An 18,658-nucleotide genomic window follows, 5' to 3' on the forward strand; every position below is an offset into this window, starting at 1 on the left:
TTTTACTGGCTAGAGGAGATAAGTTATCTCTTTATGTGAGGAGATACATTATTCTCAAAAGTTATATACAAATAATCGAAAATCTAAAATCTCCACTTACTGAACATGATATTTTATCACTCCATCAGAATTTCAATCATAAAACAAAACTAAATCCACATTTAAATCACAAGGCATTTCATTTTTTTGGTAACACATGACACTATTATACCATTGTTATTTCTTCTTCAATTTACTTCTCAATGTGCATAAAAAGTGTACAATCCCTAAATACATAAAACATACTATTTTTCATTAAATTGACAAGTACCATATGTTTTTGATACATACAATAAAACAGAAGCAGGCCTAATCTTCATGACCATAGTGGTGATCCTAGGAAATGAAGGACCAAGTCACACAAAAATAATGTCTAAATAATTTGTTTAGGACTATAGAATAAAAATAAATATTTGCTGCTATATACACTCAATTATAAATAATTCAAGATTTAAACCCAAAAAAAAAATAACTTTCAACCCCTATAGTCAAAAGGGTATCACTTATTTATTAGACCACTGAAATTCTATTTCTAAATTCCTTGATGGCCCACTTTTGCTTTCTGGTAACAGTGTATATTCTCCAGATACTGCTCCCAACATTACCACCCTATCAATCTGGATTGTAACTTTTCCAAATGAACTCTGTCATAAAATAAAAAAATATAGAGGTTTTTAGTTAAGTTGGAAATGTAAAAGCTAAATAACTTGAGATAAATAACACTTGTTGGCAGGGGTAGTCGCGCGCCCCGAAAAAGGTTAGTTACTTACCCGAGGAGGATGGGATATCGTTGGTAGTACAAAAAAAAAATTGTAATAAGTGTATTTAATAGTTTTATGTTTTCTTACCTTTCCCATTTTGCTCTTATTTTTGCAAGAAATATGAAGTTTTTGGCCTTTTGGAGGACTCTCGAAGGACCATGAAAAGCTCTCATCCCAATCTGGATTAGGGCCAGTTGAGACCACCTGATTAACACATTCTCATGGTCATTAGTATATTCACTTTCTCATGAGGAATAAAACAGATTAATAATAAAGTTTTATATCGATTCAGCCGAAAAATTGATGTGAATGCTATATAATATACTCCGCTTGCAGACTGCATACATCAACTCCTCCAGACTCATTAGGTATGAGCCTCGCGGACTGGACCGCTCATGTACATGATTGACATGGAGAGACATTCATCTATGTTTGGATGGATTGAACAGCGGGGAAAGGAATGGAAACAACAACAACAACCAAACTTTTATCTAACTAAGTTAGGTTTTGGCTACATGAATCGAATGATGCCATAATGCTCTATCATAAGTTGTGTTCATCGACAAAGCATTTATTGTAAATCTTTCTTAATCATTTCTCCCATGTTTTTTCTTGGTCACCCTCTTCCTCTAGGAATAGGACTAGCCTCCATTTGATCTACTCTCCTTATAGGAACTTCTACAGGTCTCCTCCACACATATCTAAACCACCTAGGAACGTTATTCTACCATCTTTTCTACAACAGGACTTACTCCATTTGTCTCCCTAATTCAATCATTTCTAATCCTATCTTGTCTAGTGTGTTCACTCATCCAACACAATGTTCTCATTCTGCTACCTACATGGAGTGTATTTGATATTTTATCGCTCAACATTCAATCTCATATAACATTGCAGGTCTTATATTGTTCCTTTGGTTGAGAGTTTCCTTAGTAATGTCACCTATTCCTAGTGCATATGAGGAGAAGATCACAAGAAATTATGAAATTATGTATAAAAAAATACCTTGGTTTGCCTTGGAGGGGTGTTGCCAAGTGTAAGTTTACAATAAACACTTGGATTACCAACAGACTGCTTCATATTATTACCGCGCTTTATGATCACCACCAACGTTCCCGGCAAACACTGCAATAAGAATTCTGCCTTCTCCTGAAACCGAGGCGGTCCGGACTGGATTAAGTACTGCAGCAAAGGGATAGCATCTGCAGCTGCTATGGACTGGGCTCTTGAAACTTCTGCTGGGCATGCTGACCAAGCTTGTCTGAGCAGAAAAAGTGCATCCAATGCAGCTTCCTGAGAAGCCTCTGAACCTGTCTTCAAGGATGTAACGAGATGTGGAATGCTAAGAGTTGCTGGTTCGGTTGCTCTCAGTCGTGGGAAGTTGCTAAATAGAGAATTTAAAGCTTTCAAATACTCATCGTTCACAGTTCCAGTAGCCCATAAATCTTTTTCAATAGCAGCTGCAAGACCATAGAAACTTTGTTAGACAATGTTTACCCGCCGGAGAAAGAGACAGAGTTCCTTTTGACATGGTTAAGTAACTTAAAGTGATAAGCAGATAGAATCATCATTGCTCCTCAATTAACTGAACACTTAACAGAAGACTAGGTGCTTATTTTTTACACAAGAGGTTATATAGAATGAATAGAGTCAAACTGTTCAACTTATGAAGCAATTATGTGAAGTACACAAGACACAAATTTTACTACTCTGTACTTTCCCAAAATTTTAGTTTTCATGACCATTCAGTAACATGGAAAAATTGGTTCTGCTTTTAACCAATATATTGTTAACTTCTTCATGTGTAACATCATTGGCCTTATATGGAGAAATACTTCAAAAATCAAGTTATGTGCAGCTTATAAAGTAAAGACAATGAATTTACTGTGGTTTGTCAATTAACTGGTGCAAGGATAAGAAAAATTCTGCATTAGAAGAAGCCACATAAAAGTAACAAATATGCAGTTGTTCAGAATGAAAATAACACACATGATACACAGAGAACTCACCAGTTATCGTCCTGACAGTTTCACTAGAGGCATACTCTTGAATAGTGTGATTTGAAAAGAGAAGTTTAATAAACATTGCAGCCTGAACAGATGTTTCAGGATGACTTGAACCTATCAGATCCAATATGACCTGAACACCACCGGCCTCTGCAACAGCTCTTTTATTTGATCGACTGTACATCACAAGGTTTTGCAAAGCACATATGGCTACGACTTTCATTTCTTCGGTTGGTTGGTCTTCAAGCACATTTACTAAAGCACGACAAGCTGAAACCGCATCAGGTGTTCGAGCAAGTCCCTCATTCTGGAATAGATCACCAAGAGCCAAAGTTGCCAACAACCTTGCCTGCTGTGCTTGGGTTTGTGGATCCAAGAGGTACTGGGATAATGGTAAGATAGCTGATTTAGTAACTTTTGTTTCTCTGATCTTTACATTGTTCAGCAATACCTCTAAGAGTCTTGCAGCAGTTTCCTCACACTGATGGGATCTTAGGAGTTCCAAGAGAGCCTCTATGGCACCACTTTCAGCCATTGCTTCTGCACTAGTTCCATCATCACTTTCCAATACAAGAAGAGCATTCAACGCACCGACAACTGTGCCCTCTAAGCCAGACCGAAGCAGCCTTACCAAAACAGCAACAGGCACCTCCAAGTAGAATTCAGAACTATATTGAAGAATACTTGCCAAAATAGAGGCAGCAGACTCCCATACAGCATGAGGAAGGGAAGGATCTTCTTGCAATATCACTTTGGAAATTTCAAAAACACCACCCTCTTTCGCAATTTCATTTGGCCATATCAGTGCAATACCAACCAGAGCCTTGACAGCTCTCTGCTGCAATATATGTATACCAGAACCAAGAGCTCGTATAAGAGGGCCAATTACTTGCTGTGCCACAGAATCTCTCTGAAGGTGTTCTTCTAAAAGAAGATGTGAGAGAAGCTCAGCAGCCAACTGTTGCACTGCTGATATTGGAGAATCAAGCAAGGGAATAAGTGGCTCGATAGCTTGGTGAGAAGTCAATGAATAATCAGCACGACACTGTGGATGCTCTAAGATATTAACCAAAACCTGCAATGCACTATGTTGTCCATCAGGCCCAAATTCATGTCTAGTCAGCAACAAAAGCAGGGGTTCAACCACTTTAGCAGCAGATGGTCCTTTAGCTATGTTAGCGTTATTGGTCAATATACGCAACAATTCTGAAAAAGCTGCACATAGATAATCAGGTGCTTCATGTAGGATGTCAAGTATGCATTCAATAACTCCAGCTCTCACCATTTCCATTTTACAAGCAGGTCTATCTTTTCCTAACTTGACCAGAGCTCTGGAAATGGCCTCGTGAAGCACATAGTTCCTACCGTACAGTAGGCCAACTAGAGGAATAACTGCACCATGAGCAGCAACTAATTCAGCCAGTTGCTCATCATCTACAAGCTTGTCCAAAGCCCGGACAACTGAATGTTGAGCAGGACTATACTCAGAAACAAGGAGAGAGACCAGAGGTTCAACACAGCGGGCAGCAGCCATCGTGGACCGAATCCTGGTATTTCCGAAAAGAACACAGCATAATTCAGCAGCATCCCCTTTGAGGTCCAATGAGCAGTCTGATGAAAGGATCCTGCAAAGGACATCCACTGCATTCATCTCAACATCTGCAACAGCAAGTGCCCTTGAAGGGTTTTCACTCAGTAGCCTAACCAACGCAGCAATTGCAGCATGCTGCTCCCTCTCTAAACCAGTGTTAAGAATCTCCACCAAGGGTTGAACAGCTTGTCGAGCACTCTCTGCATTTCTAATATGATCAGCAGAGAATAAAGTTTCCAAGGCTTTTGCAGCACTATACCTTGAAGCTCTTCCTCCTAACCGTAGTACAGCCACAAGTTGAGGAACAGCACCAAAAGCTGACTCATGTCTTCGTATCTCAGCGCTGCTAAACAGAATTCCTAACAGATCTGTAGCAGCTTCTTCAGTTGCATCTTGTGGACCCAGTGAAAGATACTTAGTAAGTGCCTCTAAAGCTCCAGACTCTACCATTAGAATCGTATTTGGTGGACAATCTCCAGCAAGCTGAGTCAAAAGCCCAATTGTTAAAAATGGTGCTCCTGGGCGATCTGGAATTGGTTTGAGCAAATCAACTAGGGCAGGTATTGCCTTCCGAGATGCGGCACCAACTCTTATGTCATCAACTCTAAACAACCTCTCAAGAGCAACTTGATCAGGATAGCGCACCAATGAAAATTCCTCTGACAGTTGTAGAAGATCCTGTATATCAGAATCTGCACAGCCAAGCAAGGTGATAAGTCCACCTGCTGCCCCGGAATTTGCCACAGACAGAAGAGTTCCCCTACTACCATTACAGACTAGGCTAGCAATTGCTTGTGCAGCAAAATATCTGTTGGCTGATTCCTCTGACTTTAATAAATTGGCGAGGGCTGGTATAGATTTCATGGTTGCATTTTCTCGTATGATATCTCTGTCTTGAAATAATATTGCCAACAGTAAAGCAGAAATCCACATGCTGCTATCTTCTTTATACTCAATCTGCATGGTCACCATAAAGGAGCAAACAGATGTTGATATACAGAAATAATGGTAATATATGAACCAGTTATCTAACTACAACATGTGTCAGTGAGGTGGGTCATTATGAAGGAATAAGATTTGAAGAATTAGGATGTTTTCATGCAAATACAATAATGTGCGAATCAGATATAACTGTCTAGTTCCTTCGGAAACTGAAAACATAATGATAAAAGGCAATACCTGACTATATTGTGAGTAACAATTTGAAATCATATCGGTGAGAACCTCAATTGCACCAGCCTCCATTATTGCAATTCTACTTCTTTGATCATGACAAGCAAGAATAGACAGTAACCACGTAGCTAAGTGGGCACCAGATATAGTGGCAGTGCCAGTGTTGGATTCACCACCATTGGCTTCTTCTTTTGTAAGCCTGTAAATGCTGATGACTTCCTTGTTGTCATCATCTTGATTACCCAAACAACGCTGTTCAGAAATAAGCATATCAACAAGAGACTGAACAAGATCTGCAGACAAGTTTGATAAATTGAGATCTTCCACCAGTCTCTGGTGATTTACTTTTGCAGCACAAATAAGAACTGCAGCGCCCCCGGTTTTGACCTTTGCATTTGTAGAAGTGGAACTGACTATCCTCTTAGCTATTGAAGATATACATCCAGTGGCAGTAACAACAGTGTCTCCTAAGACAACAGGCTGATCCTTGCATAATCGAGATAATATCTCAATAGCTTTATCCTGCAACATCGGTGTTGAATCAGCAATAGACAGGACTATTGGGCTTATGCTTTTAGGGAATTCAGCCAAAACTGCCCATGCAGGTTTACTATGTGCATTGGTCACTTCCGACCTGGACAAAATGGCAAGTGCTTCTAGAGCCTCGGACGTGGCAACAGATTCATTAATAGCAGAGTCTAAGAAAGAAACTAGTGCCAGAACAGTGCCAGCACGATTGACACAGTCAATTACAGAAAAATCAACTTTTCTAGAATGTAAGAGGCGAGCAATTGCTGCTGCAGCATGTGTTTTACCAGAAATTGTGCCTTCGCGTAATACTTTGGTAGCAGGCAAGATAACGTCTTTGGCAACAGCTTTCTCTGCAGTTTCACTATCTAAAATAAGATTTGCCAAAGCACATGTTGCCAACTCTGCCACTTCCAAAACTGAAGAGTTAGCTAGTGCAACTAGAGGTGATAATGCATCTCTAGCAATAGCAGCTACATCCCTGTTCTCTTTGATGGAAAGAAATATTGCAGCCAGGCAGCGTGACGACTCTATTAAGATACTTTCAGATTCAACACTAAGCAACTTCATGACTGACCAAAGCGTTTTAACAGCAATGCTGCTTTCGCGCACATCTTTCCTTGTTTCAAAAATTCCTGCCAGAGCTGATGCAGACTTTGCCTGAGTTTCTTCCTTGGTCGACCTCAATATTTTTATCATTGTATCAATTGCATCACTTGCAGCACTACCTTCACGTAGAATATCACCAAGAGGAACAACAGAAAGCATACTTCTCAAAGCATCTAAAACATAAACCTTAGATTCAGGAAGATCACTAGTCAATAATGCTGTAAGCTGACTGATAGTTGCGGTATCAGATTTATGAATCAAGTGATTCAAGGTCTTCGCTGCAATCTCCTTCCCGTTTGGGCTTCCATTCTTCAATAACCACAACAATGCAGGAACAGCATCAGCACTTTCAACACAAGCACGTATATCCTCACTGTGATTGCATAGGTTCCTAAGGATTGTTGCGGAATCTTCCTTTGCTTTAACTGATCCTGACTCCAAGATTTGAACAAGTGGAGGTATACCACCAGCAGCTGTAATGGCCCATTTGCTTTCGTCATTTTCATTAGATAGAAGGCAAAGGAGTGAAACAGCACATTCTTGCTGGTGCTCTGATGAAAGCCCCAGAAGAGATATCAGCAGCTGAACTCCTTCACGGCCTTGAAGTGTGCGCCATAGACTGCCTTCACCATTGCACAGTGTCAAGAGAGCTTTTAGAAGCTCCTCTTGCACTTCACTGGCAGCCATTGTTATTAGACCAACAAGCAAACGCTTTGCATCAGAACTTTCAAGCTTAATAGAGAGCATGGGGTTGCTGTACAAACTAGCTAGGGCTTCAATGGTCCGTTCCTGCACAAGGAAGGGTACATGAGGTTTAAATTGCTTGAGTAAAGTCTGCTCAACTACCAACGGATCTGATGCTTTAGTAGATTCCGCCTTGTCATCATATATCATAAGAGCGGAAGCTAAAGCCCCTAAGGTGTCAGCACTTTGGGTAGGTGAGGTGCACGATTCCAGGCTTTGACCAAGGCTGGAGATGACAGAAGACAAACCACCAGAGATGTTTGCTAGAGCACACATAGCATTCTCCTGTAATGCTTGGGCATATTCACCTTGCATGAACTCCTTGGAAGGAGCTATGGTAGCATTGATCAAAGCAGGAATGCCATTAGAATTTGATATCTCCCGCCTTGCATCTTTGCTCTGGGCCGAGAGCGATTTAAGAGCACCAGCTGCTTCAGCTCTAACAGGGGCATCATTACCTTGGCCTAAAAGTTTGAGGAGTTGCTTTGTTGCCTCTGCTGTCAACACCTTTGAACATACAGATGCATCCTCCATCATCATACAGGCAAGTAAAAAGCACACGTTAGCTAAAGTACTAGACTGTCCCGTTGTCAGTAACTTCACTAGTATGTCCACTCCTCCAGCTTGTACTGTGGCATTCCAGAACCCTTCAGTACTGCTGGAGAGATTCTTCAATGCTCCAGTCAATAAACTATCAACTACATTTCCACTCTTGAGGCCCTTTTGCAGCTGCTGCCAGAGCACCGGCACAACTCCTTCAGTTGAAAAGATTTTTGATCCAACATGATCTTTGGCACCACCTTGAGTCACAGCAAAAATAGTCTTTGCAGCAGCAACTTGCCCTTCAGCTGAACTTGACTTGAGTAGACCGAGCAATGGAGGAATGCATCCTCCAAGTAATACTTTCACCCTTAGCTCATTTTCTTTACAAAGGGATCCCAATACAGTTGCTGCTTGTATCTTCACATTCAATGACCCTGACCGGAGAAGGGACACAAGTACTGGAACTGCCTGAGAGTGTGATCCAACGGCACTGAAAGCATTTTCACGCATATCAATAAGCTCCAATAACTGCTTCAAGGAACGCTCCTTCTCTTGCACAGACGATGAGCTCTGACGCAACTGCTCAATGCATTGGGCAACACTTGCTAATGTCCCATCTGGATCCTCCATGTTGCTGCTGGTGCGTTCTCTGCAAATAGTTAGGAATATAATATTCAAAAGCTTCTATATAAGGTTTTATGCTCAAATTCAAATTTCAATGGTCCACGAAATAAAGCATCACGTAAGATGATAGTTAAAATTAGATACCATACAAGTGATATTGTCAAAGCCGCCACAGCCTTATATGCTACGGTATGAGATTCTCAACATAAAAACATTTTTCTTTTATGTCTTTGACTTTTTGGTACAGATGACAAGCTATAATACTACAACAAGAGCGACCCATGGGTGTTAACTTACTTGGCTGCATGCAGAAGTGCTGATCCTAAAGTAGAAAATGTGTGGAACGCAAGAAATTACAAGCATTCAACGATTAATTCAATTATTTTATCAGACTGTATTTTGTTCCTCTTTAATATAATTTATATGCATGTATGAAACTGTAACCAACCTCAATCCCATCTTCAGAGCCGAATGGGGAACTGAAGAGTCTGAATCATGAGTCTTCCCATCACCATTTCTTTCCTGCAATAAAAAGAATGGCAGTGGAAATGGTCAAATGGAATTTCAGTATGTCTCTAAATAATCCCATTTACTGCACTGATCAAATATATTGGAAACAACAAAAATTAGCACAAACATAGGAACAATATATTCGATACAACACAATATGGGTAAAAATCAGTCTAGAAGCAGTTCTTACTTTCTATTTTGTTTTCCCTACTTTTAATTGCAAGTTACACGGAAACCCAGTGGTATTTACTATTGCCCCGATTCATAAAGGCATTGAAGGACAGAAAACTAAGTGATATGCTATACGACAGGAGGAGAAATCGAAAATTCCATATCAAGAAATTGAAAAAATGTCAAAGTTTTGAACAAATAAGATTGTTGCCATCGAATCCGTTTGACTTCTAACCATTGAGGATTGCATTTTATAGCACAAAAAGAGAGGAAATCTCAAAGGAAGTATAAATTATAAAATTCATTATTTGTACAACTAGATTTAACACTCTAGTCGACACATATCTCACATCTGCACCTAAAAGAAAGGACGCCTCATTGCTCGCTGACACTCACATCAATATAAAATGTCTATACTGAGAGTCTAACTTGGTTGTACAAAAATAGAAGACTCCATAAACTATACGGTAGCGTTAGATGCACGAACAGAAGAGAATAAAACACGATGTTTCGTTCTATTCTCTTTGGCTCTAACCCTTTTAACAGAACCAAAATACCCCACTTTTTAACCCCCTTGTCTTGTTCTTCTTTTATTTATGAAATACTTATGTTCCATCTCGTTCTAACATGAGTACCAACAAATGCTACTTATAGCTTCACATAGTGTCAAGAGAGTATCACAATTGAATATAAAAACCAACTAACTAACCCATCAAAGATAGATATAAAGGCAGGTAGCGCACGAGACTCTCACCTAATAGTATTCATATAGGATGTGTTTAAGCAACCTTACGAAGAGGCTGTTACCGGGATTTGAACTCGTGACCTCTTAGTCACTAAGCTGGATTTGAACTCGTGACCTCTTACTCACTAGTCAACAACTTTATCGTTGCGCCGAGACTCACCCGGAAATTATGATAAAAAATGTGGAAATAGAATAAATACCATATCATTAGGAGCAAACATTCTCCAAGTAAGTGTGGTCGCCAGCTTAGGTTAGCAGATCAAAACACTAGCTCCCTTCCCTGTTCCAAAACCAAAGAATCAAAGTAATTAAGAAAACAAAGGTTGAATAAAATGTTAATACAAAAATAATGAATAAACAGTGTTGATATGATCCTTAACCTTGCTAAGAAATTGTTAGATGGAGAAGGGAGATAGAGAGAAAAATGAAAAGAAAGAAAAGATGTGTGAAGAGTGTGAAATTGAATGGTTATAGTTATGGAAGAAAAGAATAGACTTTGTTGTTTTTTTACAGTGTTTGTTGTATTACACACATTTGACAACGCATCACCACCGACAACTCTAACTCTAACTCTAACATAACAGCTTGGCTTCACTTACGGCTTAACATGGGACACTTACTTCATTAACAAGTTTCGTCTATTAAGGTTTTACTAAGAGTTCGATTTTTAAGATTGACATTTGTTGGAAGGGTACTCATGCACCTCAAAAAATTAGTTTTCTACCAAAAAATGAAAATGATATTCTTGATAATACAAAAAAACTAAACTTAATTTTTTTTTATAATATGTATGTATCGTCATTTAAAGATTTATACATGGATAATATATCATTCGTCATTCATTTGTATTTAATAATGTATCAATAATGATCAAGATGGATGTATGCACTGACAGTGTATGAGTTTTATACACTATCATTGTATCATCACCGTTGATTTTTTATTATTGTTGACTTTTCAAAAAAGATAATCTAAATGAATGGTAGATGATGAAGTACATGTGTACGAATCTTTACACTACATTTTACACTCAATGATTAAACTATTAATAATAGGTAGTATATTGATCGATAGTGTATATATTTTTTCTATGTTGTTTATCAGGACAGAATGCGTAGATATTGTTGGAGACTTAGCTGCATCCACTATTAAAATCTTCTCTCATCTATAGATTTTAATTTGACCATTTACTTAAATCTAGTCTTATATCTTATTTTAATTCGGTCCTTTAACAAAATAAAATGTTAGTTTGATTGTCTATTTTTCTAATATCTTTATATTATTAGAAGATTAAATTGAAGCCTAAAAATAAGGTAAAATAATAAAAAAATTATTTTAACTTAATTTATAAGAAAAATAAATAAAAAATGTTAAATCCATTTGATAGATATACCTAAATGGTAAAGAATTTGATTTTATTATATTCCAGAGATAACGGAACATATATGTATATATTTAAAATTTATTTCATTCATTTCTCGGTTATCAATGTCAAATAATGGATTTAATTAATATAAATAATATCCTAATAAATTATACTCTATGATTTATTTAATACAATAAGGATTGTTTTTAGGATTGATACACCTGTTTTTTTCTTCCATGATAAAAGCTTTATATAATTTTTGGAGGTAGATAGATTATAGACTTGGAATATAATATCTTTCAACAACATTTTTTATGCTAGCAATCAAATTGTGAACTCAATTATGTATCAACGATCAACTATGTTGTTGGTGTTTAACTTTCATATAAACTTAGATTTAAAATAAAAATTTGGATTGAAAAAATAAAATACAATCAAAATTGTGGATTGTTTTGGTTTGATTCTTTTTTGGTACATTGGAACCTAAAGAAGATAAAGAAACTAAAACAAAAAAGTGAGATCCATGTTAAGATTGTGTTAACAATCAGGCAGAACTATGGATCAGGTCTTCAATGTTACTGATGAGTGCAAGCATATCCTTACTTTATTAGTCTCTCTAACAACAAACTTAAACTCAATGAGTCAAACTTAACATATCTCTGCGTGAACTTTTGTGACTACACTCAAAATATGGTTAAGACGAATTTGGATTCCTTCTGAAAGAATTTGAACAACTTCAAAACAATCACTTCCCATAATAACCTTTTTAAAACTCAAGTTTCACGCAAGCTTCAAACCCTACTCCATAGCCAAAAACCTTAAATACGATAGGTGATCCAACTACAAAGTTGGTTGAAAACCCTTACAACCAACGACATGCATAGTCATGAATAGTGTAAAGAGGGAATCACATATCTCACATCTGCACCTAAAAGAAAGGACGCCTCATTGCTCGCTGACACTCACATCAATATAAAATGTCTATACTGAGAGTCTAACTTGGTTGTACAAAAATAGAAGACTCCATAAACTATACGGTAGCGTTAGATGCACGAACAGAAGAGAATAAAACACGATGTTTCGTTCTATTCTCTTTGGCTCTAACCCTTTTAACAGAACCAAAATACCCCACTTTTTAACCCCCTTGTCTTGTTCTTCTTTTATTTATGAAATACTTATGTTCCATCTCGTTCTAACATGAGTACCAACAAATGCTACTTATAGCTTCACATAGTGTCAAGAGAGTATCACAATTGAATATAAAAACCAACTAACTAACCCATCAAAGATAGATATAAAGGCAGGTAGCGCACGAGACTCTCACCTAATAGTATTCATATAGGATGTGTTTAAGCAACCTTACGAAGAGGCTGTTACCGGGATTTGAACTCGTGACCTCTTAGTCACTAAGCTGGATTTGAACTCGTGACCTCTTACTCACTAGTCAACAACTTTATCGTTGCGCCGAGACTCACCCGGAAATTATGATAAAAAATGTGGAAATAGAATAAATACCATATCATTAGGAGCAAACATTCTCCAAGTAAGTGTGGTCGCCAGCTTAGGTTAGCAGATCAAAACACTAGCTCCCTTCCCTGTTCCAAAACCAAAGAATCAAAGTAATTAAGAAAACAAAGGTTGAATAAAATGTTAATACAAAAATAATGAATAAACAGTGTTGATATGATCCTTAACCTTGCTAAGAAATTGTTAGATGGAGAAGGGAGATAGAGAGAAAAATGAAAAGAAAGAAAAGATGTGTGAAGAGTGTGAAATTGAATGGTTATAGTTATGGAAGAAAAGAATAGACTTTGTTGTTTTTTTACAGTGTTTGTTGTATTACACACATTTGACAACGCATCACCACCGACAACTCTAACTCTAACTCTAACATAACAGCTTGGCTTCACTTACGGCTTAACATGGGACACTTACTTCATTAACAAGTTTCGTCTATTAAGGTTTTACTAAGAGTTCGATTTTTAAGATTGACATTTGTTGGAAGGGTACTCATGCACCTCAAAAAATTAGTTTTCTACCAAAAAATGAAAATGATATTCTTGATAATACAAAAAAACTAAACTTAATTTTTTTTTATAATATGTATGTATCGTCATTTAAAGATTTATACATGGATAATATATCATTCGTCATTCATTTGTATTTAATAATGTATCAATAATGATCAAGATGGATGTATGCACTGACAGTGTATGAGTTTTATACACTATCATTGTATCATCACCGTTGATTTTTTATTATTGTTGACTTTTCAAAAAAGATAATCTAAATGAATGGTAGATGATGAAGTACATGTGTACGAATCTTTACACTACATTTTACACTCAATGATTAAACTATTAATAATAGGTAGTATATTGATCGATAGTGTATATATTTTTTCTATGTTGTTTATCAGGACAGAATGCGTAGATATTGTTGGAGACTTAGCTGCATCCACTATTAAAATCTTCTCTCATCTATAGATTTTAATTTGACCATTTACTTAAATCTAGTCTTATATCTTATTTTAATTCGGTCCTTTAACAAAATAAAATGTTAGTTTGATTGTCTATTTTTCTAATATCTTTATATTATTAGAAGATTAAATTGAAGCCTAAAAATAAGGTAAAATAATAAAAAAATTATTTTAACTTAATTTATAAGAAAAATAAATAAAAAATGTTAAATCCATTTGATAGATATACCTAAATGGTAAAGAATTTGATTTTATTATATTCCAGAGATAACGGAACATATATGTATATATTTAAAATTTATTTCATTCATTTCTCGGTTATCAATGTCAAATAATGGATTTAATTAATATAAATAATATCCTAATAAATTATACTCTATGATTTATTTAATACAATAAGGATTGTTTTTAGGATTGATACACCTGTTTTTTTCTTCCATGATAAAAGCTTTATATAATTTTTGGAGGTAGATAGATTATAGACTTGGAATATAATATCTTTCAACAACATTTTTTATGCTAGCAATCAAATTGTGAACTCAATTATGTATCAACGATCAACTATGTTGTTGGTGTTTAACTTTCATATAAACTTAGATTTAAAATAAAAATTTGGATTGAAAAAATAAAATACAATCAAAATTGTGGATTGTTTTGGTTTGATTCTTTTTTGGTACATTGGAACCTAAAGAAGATAAAGAAACTAAAACAAAAAAGTGAGATCCATGTTAAGATTGTGTTAACAATCAGGCAGAACTATGGATCAGGTCTTCAATGTTACTGATGAGTGCAAGCATATCCTTACTTTATTAGTCTCTCTAACAACAAACTTAAACTCAATGAGTCAAACTTAACATATCTCTGCGTGAACTTTTGTGACTACACTCAAAATATGGTTAAGACGAATTTGGATTCCTTCTGAAAGAATTTGAACAACTTCAAAACAATCACTTCCCATAATAACCTTTTTAAAACTCAAGTTTCACGCAAGCTTCAAACCCTACTCCATAGCCAAAAACCTTAAATACGATAGGTGATCCAACTACAAAGTTGGTTGAAAACCCTTACAACCAACGACATGCATAGTCATGAATAGTGTAAAGAGGGAATTTGATGGCAGCCATGAGTGTTTAAAACAATGAAGGATCGATGGTAGGCTGATACCATGTAAAGAGGGAATTTGAATGTAATTGTAATTGTTTATTTTTTGTTGAATAAAACAACTATGCTAATTATAGATACATAGCAAAAGGAAACTTAAATATACAAAAAGGAAAATAATCAAAAACAATTAATTACAATCAATTTCTATTTGAATGAGAATATATCCTATTAATAACAAATCATTGCCATCCGATTTGAATGAGAAGCATACATCATGCATGAATTGTAACAAATAGCACTTTCTCCTCCCATTATATTTGAACCTTTCATGCAGCTACCATCAATATTAATTTTAATCTGACCAATTTCCAGGCAATTTCCAACAAATCAAAGGTGATCCTCCTTCGAGAAAGCATCAAGGCACATATGGTTCCACTCTCAATTGTTTTGATGAGTATTGTGAGCAACAAGATTAATATCCCAAGTGATTTGCTTAGAGTGGAGTTTTTCATCCATCTCCACGCCCACCAAACCCCTACCAAAAAGAACAACTTATTGTGGTGAGTGCAATTCTCCAATAATCAAATAAAAAAGGACTAGGTCATTCAGAAAGAAAGGGTAGTTACACCAAGTATTGTCTATAATATGGAGGAGTCCTAACAGTCTCTAGAAATATACATAAGATTTCCAACACATTCATTGCATCTCATACAAGTTAGATTCATCATCTTCTTCCTCTTATAACGTATCTCATTAGAAGGCAAGACCTTGTGAAGACCAAGCCAACACACCAACTTCACTTTCTTTAAAATCCAAAGATGCCACACCAACTTCCAAACGTTAGACATATACTCATTGTTTTCCTCAAAGTAGTTAAGGGGTTAAGTATTACAAATTAGGTATTTAACCTTAGAATGAACCAAATCGTAAAGAATATTCAAGTTCCAAGCACCATCATTCCAAATATCCTTCATGTGTATTAGATATATTGACAAAGTTGACATAATTCCAAAGCTTTCCAAAACCTGTCCACTTGTCATACCAAAAGGACTTATCCACACTCCGCATATGCAAAGTGAAATCATCTTTAAGCTTATGAGTTGTCTTTACAATACTTCTCCGTGTGTAAGACACAGTAAGCAAACAACATAGAATTCTCTCCATGATACTTGTTCCTTTGAAGCAAAACTTATCCTTATTACTAATCAAATTCTAACTCATCTTACCAAGAAGTGAAATGTTCGCAGTTCTATATCCCTTATCTCAAGTCCACTATCACTTTTATGCCTCGTGACAACATCTCAACTCACCAAATTAAAACCCTACTTGCTAACATCCCTTCCCCACACAAAGTTCCTCGTCATTCTGTTTATATCATTGCAAACACTTTAGGGTAACCACATAAACCACATGGTGTAGATAGGATTTAAGGAGATAACGGACTTTGTAAGACACAAATGACCAGCCTTATTAAGTAGATTTTCCTTCCAAGTTCACATGCACCTCTGGATCATTTTCATTACTAGATTTAAAATAGCTCTTCCAACCTTTCCTTGAACAATAGAATTCGCGGATAATTATCAAGATTGTTAACCGTACGCAATAGAATATATATTCATGAAGTTATTTTTCCTATAGGTGAGAAATTGGTGGGCTTAATTTTAAAATTGATTGGAAATAATTAATCTATTTTATTTTCAAATCTAATATAATGATATAATTTAATCTTCCGCATGCTTTTTTATTTCACTTTATGTGTTGAAATGTTCTTTAGTATATCAAAATAATTATATAATTTCATTTCCTTTTATTTTTCTAATAGAATTTCTTTTAGCTAATTGTTCTTTAGTATTGAAAATGATTAACCCCGTATATTCTATATTAATTTGAATTTATTTAGGATTCAAAATATAATAATAATAATAATAATAATCCATTTAATCGAACCCATAATATGTATGTTCCAAAACACTATAGTTTAATAGCAATTATCACGTTGGAGCATCTTAGACTAATTATTTAGATACAATAATTAATAAGAACCATACTTCAATAAATTATTCATCACAAGCTCACATGGATCTTCATTTGAGTTGAGCCAAGCTCTTGATTTTGGCTAAGCCAAACGATAGAAGTAAAGTCAAAAGACTCAAACAGTGATATCAAGTATCACTTGCTTAGTTGGATCATGCAAGAAATTTCTGTGAAAAGTAGAAAGGACCATACAATTTTTCTTTCTTTTTAAAGAAAAATTATCAAATTTTGATATAGAAAGCTATTGTTGTAGAATAAATTTTTTGAGAGGAAATTCATTTAATTCAAAAGTAAGTTTAAAAATATTATTTCATATTTTAGCCATCAATTATAAAAAAATTCAATGATTTGAATTATTTAATAGATATAAATCATTAAATATTCCTAAAATTAATGACTAAAATTTTAAGTTAAGAATAAGTGATTTCTCTCCCATTTTTTTTAATATAAGAATGAAGTTATTATAAGATGCAAGAGGTGAACGTTAAAGTGAAATAGAAGGTAATTAGCAACATGTTGAAATTAACCTTAATATTATAGTATACTATATTTGGTGTAGTGGGTAGTAACAAGACATGTTATTTGCACTTGCATCCTCGTAAGCATTTGCTGTTATCACTAATCATTGGGATTCTCTAATCTCTACATTATTTATTATTCCATTCTTTAACTAGACCATGGTAGTAACAGATGGGGCAGGTACCCTTGTTTTTTTTTTTATTTATAAAAATACTTCTAACCTTTTTATGAAAATAATGAGCTGAGTTTATTTTTTTTTTCGGTTTTTGGTTTGATAAATATGTACAATATAATTTGTATAGTCCTTTTAAAATTTATAGAAAAGCGGTCAAGTTCTCTTACATGTATATATACTATGATTTTATTTGAGTTCGTAATGATTTTACATTTGATAAAATAGATTATGGGGATCACACATTGTTTTTGTCAAATTTTGCGACCGAAGTCCAAAGATTTTAATTTAATATTGATAATATATGTATTTTTGTGCAAAAATTCTACCTTATGGATCTCGACCAGTCTCATTGTCACATACTTATCATGTTTGTATGTGTCTATATGCAATTGTTTATATAATAATTACATTTCTTTGATCGAAAGTATCATTGATTCTTTATTTTTTTCATCATATATATATATATATATATATAATTAACAATATACATACATATATCATTTTCCAAAAGGGTGAGAAGATACTATTGGTAGTACAAAAAAACATATATTGCTTCATATGTCAAATTGAATATCCATAATAATAAGTAAAATAGTTAGAAAACTTTATCTAAAATATGTATGTATTATATTTAACCAGATCTATGGTCGAGTTCAAATGTTGTCTTAGTCGACATTTTGGGTCAGGTTAACATTGGGTATAGGATCAAGTCCGAGCACAAAAAAGATGACATAACCAACATTTAGGACCAGCTAAGGTATAAGCCTTACCTAACCCAACTCGACTCATGCCCACCCTACTAGGGATGGCAAAAAAACCTGACTAGTGAGTACTCGTAGAAATACCCACAACGAGTACCCGCGATAATACCTGTCTCGTGAGTATTCGCAAATTTATAAATTTATTTTTTAATTAAATTGTATATATATTATAGTCT

The 18,658-nt window shown here is 35.3% G+C and overlaps 1 protein-coding gene across 2 annotated transcripts; it reads right to left on the reverse strand.

Annotated features, from left to right (window-relative positions):
- Positions 268-13,200, reverse strand: LOC109327919. 2 transcript variants are annotated; one of them, XM_019561097.1, is made up of 8 exons: positions 13,106-13,200; positions 12,926-13,005; positions 9,067-9,140; positions 5,577-8,643; positions 2,810-5,354; positions 1,806-2,260; positions 888-1,004; positions 268-683 (listed from the first exon to the last, which is right to left on the reverse strand). In XM_019561097.1, the coding sequence occupies exons 2-8, from the start codon at positions 12,944-12,946 to the stop codon at positions 543-545; spliced, it is 6,420 nt and encodes a 2,139-aa protein (XP_019416642.1). In that variant the 5' UTR covers positions 12,947-13,005; positions 13,106-13,200; the 3' UTR covers positions 268-542. The 2 variants fall into 2 exon arrangements, with proteins under 2 accessions (XP_019416642.1, XP_019416641.1); XM_019561096.1 differs by lacking the exons at positions 12,926-13,005; positions 13,106-13,200 and adding exons at positions 10,245-10,324; positions 10,425-10,519.

The sequence above is a fragment of the Lupinus angustifolius genome, chromosome LG15 (assembly GCF_001865875.1).
Source record: "Lupinus angustifolius cultivar Tanjil chromosome LG15, LupAngTanjil_v1.0, whole genome shotgun sequence".
Taxonomy (NCBI): Eukaryota; Viridiplantae; Streptophyta; class Magnoliopsida; order Fabales; family Fabaceae; genus Lupinus; species Lupinus angustifolius.